General features: G+C 39.1%; 1 protein-coding gene across 3 annotated transcripts in view; it reads left to right on the top strand.

Moving 5' to 3' along the window:
• The window catches only part of Nrx-IV (Neurexin IV), a 32926-nt gene that overhangs the window by 4021 nt on the left and 11115 nt on the right, over positions 1-17790 (top strand). For 2 of the 3 annotated variants that reach the window (XM_053747379.2, XM_053747381.1), the window contains 16 exons: positions 594-790; positions 2053-2194; positions 2749-2952; positions 3375-3541; positions 4067-4243; positions 4828-4989; positions 7081-7297; positions 8591-8735; positions 9452-9558; positions 11124-11249; positions 11752-11840; positions 12164-12278; positions 13514-13693; positions 15629-15766; positions 16283-16419; positions 16894-17045. In XM_053747379.2, the coding sequence (XP_053603354.1) occupies positions 594-790; positions 2053-2194; positions 2749-2952; positions 3375-3541; positions 4067-4243; positions 4828-4989; positions 7081-7297; positions 8591-8735; positions 9452-9558; positions 11124-11249; positions 11752-11840; positions 12164-12278; positions 13514-13693; positions 15629-15766; positions 16283-16419; positions 16894-17045 (2455 nt within the window). The remainder of the gene's footprint in view (positions 1-593; positions 791-2052; positions 2195-2748; positions 2953-3374; positions 3542-4066; positions 4244-4827; positions 4990-7080; positions 7298-8590; positions 8736-9451; positions 9559-11123; positions 11250-11751; positions 11841-12163; positions 12279-13513; positions 13694-15628; positions 15767-16282; positions 16420-16893; positions 17046-17790) is intronic. The other variant, XM_053747378.2, reaches the window with a different exon arrangement.

Here is a 17790-nt window from a genome sequence, read left to right as displayed (position 1 = left end):
AAGATATATTGTTATCTGTATTCAAATAGCAATACAACGATTGTTTATATTAACTTGTTTACAACGTTTTACTTGAAGTATTATTCATGGATGAATTTCTTACACTAGTGTATGAAGTTCTTACACTAGCGACATTATATTCTATATACATATAACAACCAGTTTTATTCATGGATTTTGATACAAAATCTGTCAATGTTTTAAGGTCTTACTGATACACTTCTCTTCCTAAAACACCTATCATCACAGCTAAATATTGCAAGGTTTAATGAATTGGCCAATTTACTCTAATATGCCAGATAAACTATTGGTTAAGATTTCGAAGAATTCGCCGAATCGACTCGAATTCGACATACATGGTTGGTTTTCCTTGCGTTAATACATAGCTTACATTAGCAACCTGCAATGTAAGTTGCGCCTAAGTTTGCCGAATTTCGCCGATAGTGTAGCCCAGACTTCCCGTATTTTTCTTCCCCAAAACTCAAGTAATAAAGTGAAATTAAAAAAATATATATTCAACTGCTCTTCTAATAATATTCAGCTGTGATTTAGTGTCCGCTGTATAGCACTAACTAACCCTAACAATGGTGAAGGGCCATCAGCATGGACTGCGTTGGAGTCGTCATACTACCAGCACATCATGGTGAACCTCGGCTCGAGGAAGGAGTTGCGAGGAATCGCCACTAGGGGGCGCTCGTCTACTAACGAATATGTCACAGAATATAACATGCAGTATTCTGACGACGGCGAGAGTTGGCGAGTCATGTCGATTGCTGATGGGAACACCCAGGTAATTATAATTGCCGTACGACTCCCAATACATAGAAGAGTTAACCCCATTCTTCGCTGAACAGGTATTTAATTCTTTTACCATTTATGTATCCTGTTTCCAAAGAGGGTCGACCTCAGACCGGTGGGCGGTCGTAAAATCACTGTCAAATCAATCATCATTTTTTAATTTTAAATAATTTTATTGCGCGGCTCTTGGCTTTGGGTCGTCACAGGTGAGAATCCAACTTGCGATGTGAGAGGGAGATATATGTACCTTTTTTGTAGCTTCAACTATGTTGATAATAAGTACTTACTTGTACGTGAAGTGAAGAAAGAAGTGACAGGAAGCCCCGTCACTAGTACTTATTATATAATAGTAAAAAATTTTACAAGGATAATAGAGATTTTTTATGGGGTTTCACGTAATATTATTTAATTCTTACTAAGAGAAAGTTTCAATAAGCTTTATGACTTTCAACAATTTATTACATCTGTCTGTGTTCTTGTATACTTTATGGTGATGGTAGCACAAGAGTAATAAGCAATGATTATGACTTATTTTCCTACTAATTCATTGGTTGTGGTTGGTTCTTCTTCTTTCTTCTTCTTCTTTTTTTTCACAAAAATCTTTGAAAATGGTAAGCAGAGTAGTTTTGTTTACAAAACAATATAGATTACATACAAGTAATATTATTCCTTAACTAGTGTTGCGCCGTTTAGCTTCGCTCCCGTGGGCATTTCGGGGCAAAAATGCAGTTTGCTTTTAGATTATGTTTTTTCTTTGTTACCAAATTTCACCGAAATCTGCCAAGTACATTTAGCGCGATTGAGTTACAAACATCCTCACAGACACACCTAGTTTCGCTTTTAAAATGTTAGTAAGAACATCACTCTGTGATACAGCTGTTACATTAAAAAAAAACTTTTTATTTCATATTCGTACATCCATCAAAGGCATGTTTGCAATACATAATCGTAAGCAAACCAATTTAGAATCCGCTGCGTATACGTGGGGGCGAGGCTTTCATTATGTTGGGAATATGCAGGTGTTATTTAATAGATAGGGTGCTGTTAATGCATTGAATTGATCGATGCAATTAGATAGATTGTGTGATGTGGGAGGAAAATATATTGTAAAATCTCAACCAAATCTATACAAGATGAAATTTGCAATTATCGAAAATCTTTTCAAATTTATTCTTTTCAAATATGGCTGTCGTGTTTTTATTTTCAAATAAAATACTGGCAACCAAGAATGTATTTAATCGTGACGTCACACAGATGTTCCAAGGCAACCACGACGGGAACACAGTCCACCGCAACGAGTTCGAAGTGCCGATCATAGCGCAGTACGTCCGTATCAACCCGATGCGTTGGCGGGACAAGATCTCCATGAGGCTCGAGCTGTATGGTTGCGATTATGGTGAGATTTTCTCTCTCTCTCTCTCTCTACGCATCGATATTTCTCGAATCCTACAATTTAGTGATGGATTTTCCTGCATGGCAAGAGTGAATAGTATTATTTGAGCTTGCGTGTACATCTTGACTTGATCTCTGCTTCCCATCTGGATGGATAGAAGTCAAACGAACTCAAATTCTAATTAAATTTCAAGTCAATTTTTAATTTAAAAAAAAATATTTGCTATCCAGACTCAGTAGCAGTCCAGAGGCAATGACTTCCATCAACTTCAAAATGAGTCTTGGCTTCCAACACAAGACCACCGTCTCTGGTCCCGCGCCAGCTCCGACCAGTCGTCAAATGAAATTTCTAAATATTTTTTCTTTTCTCTTTCGAGTCTGCTGGAAGAGATTTCTTTAGCAATATTAGCACTTATATATCTAAACCTACCTCAGGTGAAAACCGACCAAAAATCTGTCCGGTAATTTTTGAGTTTATCGCGTTCATAAAGACACAGATGCGACAGGGGATTTCCTTTTATAATACGTAAGGATTAATAATATATTATTGTGTTCCAGTCGCCGATACCCTCTACTTCAACGGGACCTCTTTAGTCAAGATGGACCTTCTCCGAGACCCCATATCGGCGTCCCGCGAGGTGATCAGGTTCCGGTTCAAGACTAGCACCGCATCCGGGGTCCTCTTGTACTCCAGGGGCACCCAGGGTGACTACATCGCGCTACAGTTGAGGGACAATCGATTGGTGCTTAACCTGGATTTAGGTAAGTACTCGCAGATATTGCAAGTGTGGACCCGCCCTAAAATAAGACTTATCCGTATCCCGTGGAAATCGTACGTGGCGACTGTGTTTAGACTAGCAAGTCATTTAGCTTAAATGTAATTTCTTTCTGAATACCCTACTTCCTAATAACATTGTTGAATAAAGTTTTTCAGGATGTATGTGTTTATGTATGTTTGTTACTCTTTCACCCAAAATCTACTGGACTGTAATGAAATTTGGTACACGGGTGGAATATAACCTGGAATAACACATAGAGTACTTTTTATCCCGATATTCCAATGAGAACGATGCCCCAGGGCGCGCATCTTAATACATAGACTAAAATATTGCAAGTAATTTTAAGTAAATACTTAACATTGCTTGCAAAAGAAGCATTATATCAACTTATACCCTTGTTCCCAGGGTCGGGTACGGCCACATCTTTATCCGTGGGCAGTTTGCTAGACGACAACCTCTGGCATGACGTGGTGTTGTCCCGGAACCGTCGCGACATACTGTTCTCTGTGGACCGAGTGGTGGTGCAGGACAGGATCAAGGGCGAGTTCTCTCGGCTCAACTTGAATCGAGCGGTGAGTCGATATCTCATCTCATATACCAAATATTATGAAGGTGAAAATTTGTGAGTAGCTTTGTTACTTCTTCACGATAAAACGGATGAACGATACCTTATATTAAAACGTAGGCTACTTTAAAAACGTAAGATAATTACGCGTAGTCCATACTAATCGATACTAATATTATAAAGAGAAAAAGATTTGTATTTTTGTTTGTAACTGGTAAACTCAAAAACTACTCCACTGATTTCGATGAAATTTGGCACAGAGACAGACTAAACATCCAGGAGTGATATAGGCTACTTTTTTTATGAATAGTTGACTCCAAAATAATATTATAAAGAGAAAATATTTGTCTTTTTGTTTGTAATGGATAAACTCAAAAACTACTAGGCAGATTTTGATGAAAATTGCATAATTCTTTCTTTAATTTTTTACCGCGTTTTAACCTGAAATCTCTCAAAATTTTAAATCTGAATAATTATTTTGACATTAATAATATATATATATTTTAAATGTTTTTTTTTAATATAAATACAGGTGTACATTGGCGGCGTACCAAACTTCCAAGAGGGTCTCGTGGTGCACCAAAACTTCACCGGTTGTGTTGAAAACCTGTACCTGAATGCGACCAACGTGATACAGGAACTCAAGGCGGGGTACGACGCTGGCGAACCCTTCAAATTCGAGAAGGTTCACACCCTGTATGCTTGCCCTGTAAGTATCGGCTGACATAATTATCCTTGCATATTATACAAGTTTATTTGTTAGACAAATAAAAAAAAAAACCCCGACTTTCAATATTAATTTCTCTACAACTTTTGATCGGCTGAACAGATTTTCATGAAACATGAACATGCCTAAGAACAGTCAGGATAAAATTATCTATGACACAAAAAAAACGAAAATCGGTTCATCCGTTTGGGAGCTACGATCCACAGATACACAGACAGACACGTTAAACTTATAACACTTTTTGCATCGGGGCTTAAAAAACAAAGTCTCTTTGCGTCTGTATGTCTGTCAAGCTCAAAAAGGGGTATGATTTATTATTATTTTACCCGAGCGAAGCTGGGAGGGCCCGCTAGTTTCAGGTACAAATATTTAAAATAACAATGAGTTGAAAAAACTTTGGAATCGAGCGGGAATTGAACCCACGCCCCTGCCTATGCGGGTTCTTAAGCACTGAGCTATCGAGTCTATGCCAGTTCGGCCGAATTATTTCATTTATTTCTTATGCAATAATTTTGATATACTTCAAAATTTTCTAATTATTATATATTACTTGTATTTCTACACAGGAACCACCGATAGTACCACTCACGTTCCTGAAAGAAGCATCGTACGCGAAGATTTACGGCTACTCCGGCGGCAACAACCTCAACGTATCGTTAGAGTTCCGCACGTATGAGAACCACGGGCTGCTCATATACCACCAGTTTAAGAACGACGGAGAAGTTAAAGTAAGCATTATTAATTTATTTCGCGTTTTTATATTTATTTATTAAGGTATACACAACAGGTTACAATCGATCTAAATAGATATATAACAAAAGTTATGAGCCAGACTGTGACCTAAAAGCGTGTACACACAACATGAGAAACATATTAAAATAGTTCCACAAAGCAACAGAGTGCTAAGCAAACAATTATTTTTACGTACAGTTCCTGTTTATTAAAAACCACTGTAAAAATTCAAACCAAAGTAGGTTAAAAGACATAATATAATATATCAAAGCTCAGTGGATATTTGATTTCATTTTTAATAACATTTGTCTCAGTAACATCAAAAATATCAATATTTTATATATTATTTTAAGAGCAATTTTCACTCGCGTAAGAATAAACGTCAAGATAGATAGATAGATAGATAGATAGATAAACTGTTTATTTATATCGAGGACACACAATATACATTTATGATACAGTGAACCATTAAAATAAAGGACAAATACACAAGAAACATTCTACATAACTATACAATCATGTGCCGCGGCGATATAAAAGGGCAGTATCTCAGTGCATATTGTGCTCGACAAAGAGAGTAGGGCACTGGTTTTCAGATACCACCGCAACACAGAGGGTACACGGGGTTTCACGCATATCGGAGACGGTCGCGCCATTGTAATTATATAATTAATCATACACACTTAACACGTTTAAAATAATAACATTGCTAATATTATGAAGACAATAGGAAGGCTAAAAATACCACAGGCGCCATGCGAAAACGCTTTCTGTCTTGTTTATAGGGTTCTGTATCTCAACGGAACCGTTATAAAATCACTTGTGTGTCTGCCTGTCCATTGTAATATATATTGTAGCTAGTTATGGCCTGGGTCCTATAGCAGACTTATTTTTTTTACAACAACAGAAAACGCTACAGCACTGGCTACTACAACTTTTTTGCCAGAAACGAGCCACTTGCCTTCATCAGATGTTGCAATTGAGGACAGGCGAGCACATTGGCTGTTGTTACTCATAAACTATAGCCACAGAGTTTCTTTCAGTAATCGGGCAAAGACAACAGCTATGATTGGAAGAGAATCTTTGATCAGAGATCGCCTATTATTTTTACTTTATCATCGTCAGGAAAGGCCGAATATGCCACGGAATCTGTGATGTAGTCATATACGATATTGACTGTTAGATAAATGCTTATAGCCTTAAGTCCACCCATTGAGCGTTTACATTAAACAAAAAAACAATGATAATTTAGATTCGAAAGTAAAACCCATAACCGAAGGCTGCGGTGAAGTTTGTTGCGCCGCATCATCTTCACCTGCGCTTCGGAAGTCGGCCGACTTCCGAAAGTAGAAGTAGACTTAGTTTAAGTAATTTTTTTGAAGTGATGTATATCATCCTAAATTTAATTAAGAATTTGAATTTGAAAATTCGAACAGTGTGCATGAAGACAGTGATGTAATTATTTTGACGTCAATAAGTGATGTATATCATCCTAAATTGAATAAAGAATTTTGAATTTGAATTTGAAAATTCGAACAGTGTGCATGAAGACAGTGATAGGTTTAGAGGAAGCGATTGAGATTTGTCAGGATCGTGGCAAGTGTAACCTACTTCCATTGGAAACAGGCGTGATAATTATTACTATTACTACAAATTATAAAACAAAGTAGTTTCCCGGTTTCGGTCGCTATGTACGCTTAAATGTTTAAAACTATGATTCCTGAGGAAGGTTTAGGTGTGTAATTTTTTATGGTTTAACCCGATCGAAGCCGGGACTGGCCGCTAGTGTAAATATAAAATAAATATAAATATATTAGGACAAATCACACAGATTGAGCTAGCCCCTAAGTAAGTTCGAGACTTGTGTTATGGGATACTAACTCAACGATACTATATTCTATAACAAATACATATATAGGTAAACATCCAAGACCAGGGCTAGTCAGAAAAAGATCATTTTCAATCATGACCCGACCGGGGATCGAATCTGGGACCTCACGGTTCAGAGGAAAGCACTTTACCATTGCTCCACTGAGGTCGTCGATGTGTATGTATATATGAAAGTAATACAAATGTTTAAACCCCAGGTATTCCTAGAAGAGGGCAAGATAATAGTGGAGCTAGAATTGGCGGGCAGTCCTCGCGTCAAATTGGACAATTACGCTGAGGAATTCAACGACGGCCGCTGGCATGCGTTGATGCTGACTATGGGCGTGGACAATCTCGTGTTGTCTGTGGATTATAGACCAGTCAGAACGACGAAAAAGTTGAATTTGTACACTGGCAACACTTATTACATTGCTGGTAAGTAATTAGCAACATTTTTATCTCTGTCTTTGTCTAGCCTTGCAATTTACTCAAGTGGGAATTTCTCTTTGAATGGGAAATATATGTTCAAAAACTGTGTTACTGTGCCCACATGCGAAATTTCATCTAAATATATTTAGCATGAATCGGTCTATGAAAGACAAGGATAATGAAACAAATTGAAAAGTATAATTTTTATTGTTTAACTTATAAACAGCAGCGACTCTTTCACCAGGCCGGATAAACTTTTTGTTCACAATATAATTTGATTGATTATTTATCAAAACATCGTTCCAATCATTCGCATTTGTTAAAATGAGATTCAACAACGGGAGATGGCATGCGCTAATACTCTTTTGTTTATCACTTACCTTTGTTAAAAACACCTCGTTTGTGTATCAATTCACATGCCATTGACCTTTAATAATGAAGTATACGACTAGGGAATGATAGACATATAGGTGAACTCTTTATTGCACCATTTACCATTACCATTAATGTTATAAAGCCATTTTTTATTTAATTTGGTATTGAGTCACTTTTTATCCTGAAAGTACGCGATTCACATAGTATTTGGTGTATATATAAAGTCGATGCTCAAAGTGCTTTATAAAGTATATGGCGATACTGTGCATTAAATTAAACAAGTTGAAATAATTTCTTACTTGTAACAGTATGGGTATGTTGATTAGTTAAGAGTACCTAGTACTTCTCTCTCTAAGGAAAATACTGTACGTCGGCGTAAGACGTAAAGAGATATCGGTGGTCAAGAGCAGACAGCGGATAGACAGGGGGGCGGGTTAAATTCCCGCTCGATTCCAGAATTTTTTCATTCCATTATTATTTTCAAAAATAAGTTATAAAGCATGTGTGACATGTATAACAAATCCATTTGGTAATAGCGTGCGTTCAGGTAGATAGATAGATAGATAAACTCTTTATTGCACCATTCACAAAGGAATAAGTTACAACAAGATATTCAAACATAATGAGTGCAAAGGCTGACTTATCGCTAATGCAATTTCTTCCAGCCAACCTTTGGATGGAAAGAAGAACAAGCAAACTAAGAGGGTGCAGGAAACTTAACAGTATTAAATAAATATAAAATATTAAAATAAAAAGATATAGGGGAAATATATAAACATACAGACAAGCGTAAATGTTGTTGTTATAGAACAATGAATAAATATATAACAGATTAAATAAGACTAATATAATGAGATTTTACTTGCTTCCTAAAAGGTAGTAAAACGTATATGACAAATGTTTAAAATATATATTATATCCTAGGTGGTAAGCCACCAGTCCGCGGCTTCATCGGGTGCATGAGGAAAATAGCAGTGGACGGGAACTACCGGCTGCCCACTGACTGGAAGAAGGAAGACTACTGCTGCCAGAACGATGTGGTGTTCGACGCTTGTCATATGATTGACAGGTTTGTGGTCTAAATTATGTTTTCTTGATTTTGTATGATTGAGAAATGTTCTTTATGTGCTCCTTTTTAGGGTTCGTCATGTCTGTCCGCATGTCATAGCCACTTTTTTCCGAAACTAATATAAGAACTATATTGTTGAAACTTGGTAAGTAGATGTATTCTTTGAACCGCATTAAGATTTTACACAAAAATAGAAAAAAAAACTTACTTAAACTTTGGGGGTTCCCATACTTAGAACTGAAACTCAAAAAAAGTATCAAATATAATGAGAGAATGATAAAATCCAAAAAATATATGATGTACATTACTATGTAAACTTCTACCGAAAACTTTGTTTGAAATACATCTAGTAAATAGTTGTTTTATACGTAATTGTAAACTGCGGTTTACGATTACGGGTTCTGTATTGCGATACAGAACCCTTCATGGATGAGTCCGACTCGCACTTGGCCGCTTTTTTTTTATTTCATGTCAATATTTTTGAATTTCTATTCCACTCCCATCCTCGATTCGATTCTTTGGGAATGCTATTGTTGACTATCCACGTGAGGATATGGAGATGTCCTATTCTATGGCATCAGTAAGGTCTATTCTTAACGCTAACCCCGGGCTTTGTGGCTGCACGGATCCTAATGCCGTTATAATAGGGGCGAATTTGCAATGATTTTGGCTGATGAGCCGTTGAGTAGACTGTATCGAAAACTCTCTTGTTACAGATGCAACCCCAATCCGTGTGAGCACGGAGGTGTTTGCACGCAGACCGCTGAGGAGTTCTCCTGCGACTGCCGCAACACGGGGTACGCGGGCGCCGTGTGTCACACATGTGAGTCAAGTTCTTTGTTTAAATTGCTAACGTTATTAAATTCGCTTTTGAGACTTGAATATTACATGCACTTATATGCTAGTAGCTTCGCCCCGGGGCTTCGCTCCCGTGGGAATTTCGGGATAAAAGGTATCCTATGTGTTATTCCAGGTTATATTCTACCCGTGTACCAAATTTCATAACAATCTGTCCAGTAGATTTTGCGTGAAAGAGTACCAAACATACATGCACACATCCTCACAAACTTTCACATTTATAATATTAATAGGATATGTACTTGCATATACATATATGTATATTCGACTTGTCCCTCTGCCAAAAGCCTCTTCAGACCTGAACGGGTAATAAAACTAGTACTTGTGCTATCAGATTCCTAGTTAGACTGAGTCGAGGTTCTATATCAAAAAGGCTGTGTCTATGACAGGGAGTGAAGATTTTTTTCATACCAACTTTCACCCCCTATTACAGTCATTTGGGGACTGGTTTTTGAAAAAAAAATCTGCCTATGTTTAAACGGTGTCTTTAACATGCACTTTGTTTGTATTTCAACCAAATTGCTCCAGCGGTTTAGCCGTGAAAGCGGAACATATAGGCAGACTTTCGCATTTATAATACTAGTTGTTCGCCGCGAACTTAGACCTCGGAACACAATATTTTTTTAGCAAATTGTGTATATTTCAAAAACGACTGAACCGATTTTGATGCCCCCACGAACTTAAAAATTCTATTGACAGATCCTACATACCTTTTAAATGTCATCAGAATCAGACCAACGATTCGCGAGTTATCGCATTACAAACATACATGGTATGGTATGGTATGGGTTGTCATGTAAAAAAGGGGATTAAGTGTGGTACTAAACAATTGTTTATGTAAAAAAGTAATTTTATTTCACAAAGTAAAAGGGGAAAGGTAGGGAACAATTATACAAAATAAAAGGTTTACAAAAATATGGGCCCAGGAGGACGCTTGACTGATATTGGTGATTATAGTTAAAATCACCAATATCAAAAGAGGTTAAAATGAAGGCGGGCAGGCGTTGGATGCTCCCAGCTCTGCAGGTTACCTATCGGCTGTTCTAGCCTAACTGGTGATCGAAATCCTCTCCAGATGATAATTTTAATAAAGTAGCACTCAACAGAGGATGAGGATTTGGAAGATAAACTCTTGAGGCCCGTGCTTGTGTTGGTATGATGAAGACAATAGATAGGTAATAGCAAACAATCCCAAATTGTGTGCGGGTCCTTGGAACTCGTTGAATTTTCGACAAGTTTGTTGTTAGACTTGTATTTTGTATTTTATCAAATGTATTATTATATTTATTTATTTATTTTATTTCATAATAATTTCGACAACCGCCCGCAAGGTAAGATGACCGTTGGTCAACGACTGACGTTGACAGTTATGTACTAAGTCCGTGACAGCTGACGTTGTCAAACGTACAAAAAAAAAAAACAAAAGAACAAGGAACTCATACGATCGACCAAAATATTTTTACAAAAGCAAGCGTTACAACGTGGACAGAATGGTCAGAATGGTTTAACAACCGCATTGCAATGTGTCAGCCGTCCACCCGCTGTCGTGCACGGCGTACAAGAACGTGCAGGCGGTGTCGCGCGCGGCGGACATACTGATCGACGTCGACGGCTCCGGCCCGCTGGCCCCCTTCCCCGTCACCTGCCACTTCTACAGTAAGTGTTCATTGTTCATACTTCTTTATTGCTTTCATTTGGTATACAGTTGATCTTATGAAATACAATCAGTTGAGCCCTGCAAGGGCGTTTCAATTATATTGTCATTTGATACTACTATTAATTAATCGTACGAATAACCAAACAAAACGAACTGCAAAATATTATTAAGTTAAATGAATAAACAAACATAAATATATTAGGACAAATCACACAGATTGAGCTAGCCCCAAAGTAAGTTCCAAACTTGTTATGGTATACTCAACTCAACGATATTATATTTTATAACATATACATATATAAATAAATAGAGTCAAGATATTCTAGCTATGAATTAGAAGCCTTAGCTATTATTGAAGGTGTTAAGAAGTATAGAATTTACTTGTGAGGTACATCAAAATTTAGTTCGGTTGTCCTTTAGAAGAATGAAGGGAAGCCCAGTTGGTATTTTTAAATGGATAATGATTGTGAATGTATACAATGTGTATTGTTATTATCACAGCGGACGGACGTATTCTGACCGCGGTGCAGCACACGGCTAGCAGCGGTTCTGTCGTCGATGGATACCAGGAGCCCGGCTCTTTCCGACAGGTTTGTACACTGATTTTACTAGTAGCTTGTAGCTTGAATTTATGGTGTCGTTACTCTTTATATATAAGATAAATTTACTTTATATATAAGTTTCATCGTCCTATATAGATTTAATGGACAGCATTAGCATGATGAATGGATACATATTTTAAGCTCTTTTGTCTTCCCAAAAATTTTTGTATATTTTTATTTTACAGGTTTTGACTAACTATTAGAATATCGAGAAATGTAGAATTTCAATTTAATTGAAATTGGTTAAAATTTTTCAGAATAATGGTAAAGATTTCACTGGCATTTTATTACAAAAGTTGTATGTTTGTCAGGACGTTGAGTACGACGCAAGCAGATCGCAGCTGGAAGCGCTGCTGAACAGGTCTCACTCCTGCCAACAGCGGCTGGAGTACATGTGTCGACACTCCAGACTGCTGAACTCTCCTAGTGAGTGCTTGTTTAATCTATGTCTCTAAAACTACTAAGCCAATAAAGATGAAATATGGCAGGTAAGTAGATTGTGACTAGGAAACGTCCGATAAGAAATGAGTTTTGGAAATTCTAACCCTAAAAGGAAGTTTCGAGATTTTATTTAGATTATTTTTTGGAAGACGAAATTAACGCGGACGATGCCGCGGGCAAACATTAGTATTTATAGATATGTGAACAATTAGCTCATGTGATTTTAGTTGAAAATCTTTATCAAAAGACACATCTATACTAAAGCATGTTTTAAACGCTTTTTTGATTCGAATAAATCGCGGGCGCCTATTCGCGCCAATTTGGACACCTCCATATAAGTTGGATGACGCGATCGGCGCGAGCTAATTCTTGCGTCCTGCTCGATATCGCAACAATTTGAGACTTTAAATGTATATTAGAAACTAATTTTTCAATGTGTTTTTTATTGTGTGTTTGAATTTCTATTATTAATTATTCTATTCTATAAGTACACAAATTGTAAGGGCGAAGAGTTTATGGTCGATGAAGGAACTGCTAAAGGGCAATCTTCCAACGTGCCTCAAGAAGAAACTTGTTGACGTGTGCATCTTGCCCGTCCTAACCTATGGCGCCCAATCATAGTCACTAACTCAAGAGCGGTTCAAGCTGAAGGTATGCCAGAGAGCATATTAGGTGTTAAATTAACTGATCGAGTTCGAAACACTGTACTGCGTTTCATCACAAAACTGACAGATATAGGAGAAGCGGCGGCTGGGCTAAAGTGGAAGGGCGGGTCACGTTTGCCGTACGCAGCCTGAGAGATGGGTCTACATTCTTACAATCTGGATTCCAACTGACGGGTATAGACAACGAGGCAGGCCTAGAACTAGATGGTCGGGTGAGCTTAGGGCATTCGTCAGACATTGGATTGAGAAGGCCAAAGAAAGGAACACGTGGAAAGAGAGAGGGGACTTTTGCCCAGCAGTCAGTGGGACATGTTATAGCTATTAAAAAAAAAATGTTTATAACGTGATAATTTTCGAACCGTTGGTCCGATTTTGATGAAATTTAAAAGGTATGTAAGATCTGTCCATAGAATTTTTAAGTTTGTGGGTCAACAAAATCGGTCAAGCCGTTCTCGAAATATTCACAATTTTGTAAAAATTTATTGCGTTCGCGAGGTCTAAGTTCGCGCAGTTAATTTTTCATAGTTTCTTTTGTAACCATCGATGTTTGTATAGGTGAGGAAGCAACGTTCCGTCCGTTCGCGTGGTGGGTGTCGCGCACGGGCAAGAGCATGGACTACTGGGCCGGAGCCCCCGCCGGCAGCCGCATGTGCGCGTGCGGCGTGCTGGCCGCCTGCGTCGACGAAACCAAGTGGTGCAACTGCGACGCCGAGTACCCCAGGCTCAGCCCTGAAGGTAACACTAACATGCGTCGACTCCACCAAGTGGTGCAACTGCGACGCCGAGTACCCCAGGCTCAGCCCTGAAGGTAACACTAACATGCGTCGACTCCACCAAGTGGTGCAACTGCGACGCCGAGTACCCCAGGCTCAGCCCTGAAGGTAACACTAACATGCGTCGACTCCACCAAGTGGTGCAACTGCGACGCCGAGTACCCCAGGCTCAGCCCTGAAGGTAACACTAACATGCGTCGACTCCACCAAGTGGTGCAACTGCGACGCCGAGTACCCCAGGCTCAGCCCTGAAGGTAACACTAACATGCGTCGACTCCACCAAGTGGTGCAACTGCGACGCCGAGTACCCCAGGCTCAGCCCTGAAGGTAACACTAACATGCGTCGACTCCACCAAGTGGTGCAACTGCGACGCCGAGTACCCCAGGCTCAGCCCTGAAGGTAACACTAACATGCGTCGACTCCACCAAGTGGTGCAACTGCGACGCCGAGTACCCCAGGCTCAGCCCTGAAGGTAACACTAACATGCGCCGACTCCACCAAGTGGTGCAACTGCGACGCCGAGTACCCCAGGCTCAGCCCTGAAGGTAACACTAACATGCGTCGACTCCACCAAGTGGTGCAACTGCGACGCCGAGTACCCCAGGCTCAGCCCTGAAGGTAACACTAACATGCGTCGACTCCACCAAGTGGTGCAACTGCGACGCCGAGTACCCCAGGCTCAGCCCTGAAGGTAACACTAACATGCGTCGACTCCACCAAGTGGTGCAACTGCGACGCCGAGTACCCCAGGCTCAGCCCTGAAGGTAACACTAACATGCGTCGACTCCACCAAGTGGTGCAACTGCGACGCCGAGTACCCCAGGCTCAGCCCTGAAGGTAACACTAACATGCGCCGACTCCACCAAGTGGTGCAACTGCGACGCCGAGTACCCCAGGCTCAGCCCTGAAGGTAACACTAACATGCGTCGACTCCACCAAGTGGTGCAACTGCGACGCCGAGTACCCCAGGCTCAGCCCTGAAGGTAACACTAACATGCGCCGACTCCACCAAGTGGTGCAACTGCGACGCCGAGTACCCCAGGCTCAGCTCTGAAGGTAACACTAACATGCGCCGACTCCACCAAGTGGTGCAACTGCGACGCCGAGTACCCGAGGCTCAGCCCTGAAGGTGTGGGGACTACTGGGGCTCGAAATATTCCAGATCTTTTTGCACCCGTGTGACTTAGGCCGCTTTGAACCCGTGTGAGGTTCAAATATTCTGGTTTTTCTTCTAATCGTGTATCAAATTTTATCAATTTAGTCTATGGTTTAAACCGGGCTTAGTCCTGGTATTAAAGTTAGTCCGTGTTTTGGAATAAGACTGATAGAGTTTTTATTAGACTATAAGAGATTTATTATAATCTAAATTATAATTAAAATCTCTTATAAACTAAAAAAAAACGGCTTCACACGGGTGCAATATTATGCATGTTATAAATGTTCCTCTTGAGTCACCCTATCTAAAAATAAATCCTTTGCGTAGTTTGAACCGTTTGAACGCCATGACACCTTTAGGCGTCTTATATTTTAAATGACAGAATACGTTAGAAAAGCTTACAACTTAAGAAGTCGTTGGCGTTTCAGGATTATTTCCAGTAGTTTGTAGCTTTTGAGGAATAACTATAAATATAAAAATAGACGAGAAAAAGTGCCTGTGAAGGTCTGATTTCTGAATAAATGTTTTGTATTTGAATTTTCCGACGGATACCCTAAAGGTTTCCATGACGATTAAAGGGTTAAATATCTAAGCATACACAGAGACAGACAGCGGGAAGCTACTTTGTTTTATACTATGTAAATATATATATATAAATCATTACATAGCTATCAATTAACAATCACAAATTCATGAAAACTTAATTCAAATTAGCGTTAATAAATTCATATTTTTCGCAGAATTCCAGACGGACGGTGGTGAAATCACAGATAAAGAATTCCTGCCTGTCAAACAGCTTCGATTCGGAGACACGGGCAGCCATCTTGACGAGAAGGAAGGAAGATATTCTCTAGGACCTCTCTTGTGCGAGGGAGATGGTAAGTATCTGTAGATGTAATGTAAAGTGGTGGACCAGTGGTTAAAACAGCCGCCTTATGATTAAAAGGTCCTAGGTTTAAATCCCACTTGTGCCACATGAGTTTCTGACTCATGAATAGTTTTCATAGACCACCACTTGCTTCCGGTGAACGAAAACGTTGTGAGCAAACCTATAAACTTTTAACTAATTAGTGTTTATGCTCTGTCTATATTTGCCACTAGATGTGCCTTGAATAGAATCTTACTCTGAATCAGATATATCTTGTTTCATTGAACGCATGAGAATCTTGTCGCGCATTGAATGAAATAAGATCTCTTTAACGACAATAAAAGCTTGTATCAAAAATATTATTGTCTGTAAAAATTAATTTAATCAAAGATGACTCCTTAAATATTGTCTGTTGCGTGTTAAAATATTGACCAAACATTGTTCCATAACCATACATACATATGACATATCTGTGCCATGTTTACAGCAATAAATGATTCGTTCATTCATAAATGTTGTTCAACAGATCTGTTCAGTAACACGGTGACGTTCCGTATCTCGGACGCCATCATCACGCTGCCGGCGTTCGACCTCGGCCACAGTGGCGACATCTACTTCGAGTTCAAGACAACTAAGGAGAACGCTGTCCTGTTGCACGCTAAGGTTTGATGCGACACCTTTTTTAATCTCGTGCCGGCTTCACACTGTCGTCGAACAGTTTACCATACTTTGGAGGATTCGTTATACATTGCTGGTTTTTCATTGCGGTAAATAAAAGTACTCATACTAACAACGCAATGTTCACGCATTCGGGTCGTGTTCTGCGAGCGATTGACCACGGGTCTTTGTAACACGACTCGAAAAAGGCCGATATATAAAAAGGTACGCGCTCGAATAGTACCTTTACATTATTTATTCCTGCATAGTATAATACAAAGTCCTCTGCTTCATCTGTCTGTCTATCTGTTCGCGATAAATTCAAAATCCCATGGATTTTCATAATATTAAACTAATATTTAAAACGCGAAAGTTTCCAATTTGTCTCTTGTACGAAGTTTACGGTACCTATTTGTTTTGATAAATATATAATTTAACAGAACACTCTTGGCGGGTTTTTAACCATATTTTTTGTCGCAGGGACCCCAAGACTACATAAAGCTCTCCATCATGGGCGGAGACCAGCTCCAGTTCCAGTTCCAGGTGGGCGACACTCCCTTGGGAGTGTCCGTGGAGACCAGCAACCGGCTGGCTGACAACAACTGGCATTCCGTGTCTATTGAGAGGAACAGGTATATAGTTCTCCTTTCTTGTCCACTCGGGGCAACAAACAAATAAATATATAAGGACAAATTACACAGATTGAGCTAGCCCCAAAGTAAGTTCTAGACTGGTGTTGTGTGTGTCCGGGCCATCATGATCTGACCGGGAATTGAACCCGGGACCTTTCGGTTCAGACAAATGCACTATACCACTGCGCCACCGAGGTCGTCAAATACAAATATATTTTTTGTATGTATGCGATAAAAGGTATGTAGCATCTGTCAATAGAATTTTTAAGTTCGTGGGGCAACAAAATCGGTTAAGTCGTTTTTGAAATATTCACAATTTTGTAATAAAAAATTGTCGTGTCCGTGAGGTCTAAGTTCGCGGCGAACAATTTTATTTATTCTTTTATAATCGACGATATAGTTATTGTTAAGTCCATCCAAACAAGTTTAATCTTGCTAATATAATTTTTACAAGTTTTTATTTTATTTGCAATGTATATCTGAATGTCACTATTTTATTTTCTTAGAATCTTGCAACTCAATTTTGAAGTAGATATCGTATAAACTTATGACTTGTAAATCGAAACCAATTCGATAATGTAGTTAACAGAAAACCTTATGCCTATGACAAACACGGGAACGAGGTCAAATTTAACTCATTACGTTTGACCCACATTAACATTATTAAATAATACGGGTCGTGTGATTATCGGAAACGTCGACTATACAGTCTGATCAAAAAGTGAAGGTGCCGTCTCTTGTTGAT

This window comes from Plodia interpunctella, chromosome 7 (genome assembly GCF_027563975.2).
Source record: "Plodia interpunctella isolate USDA-ARS_2022_Savannah chromosome 7, ilPloInte3.2, whole genome shotgun sequence".
Lineage (NCBI taxonomy): Eukaryota > Metazoa > Arthropoda > Insecta > Lepidoptera > Pyralidae > Plodia > Plodia interpunctella.
The sequence above is the reverse complement of the archived record's forward strand: the minus strand, read 5'-3'. Positions and strand labels throughout refer to the sequence as shown.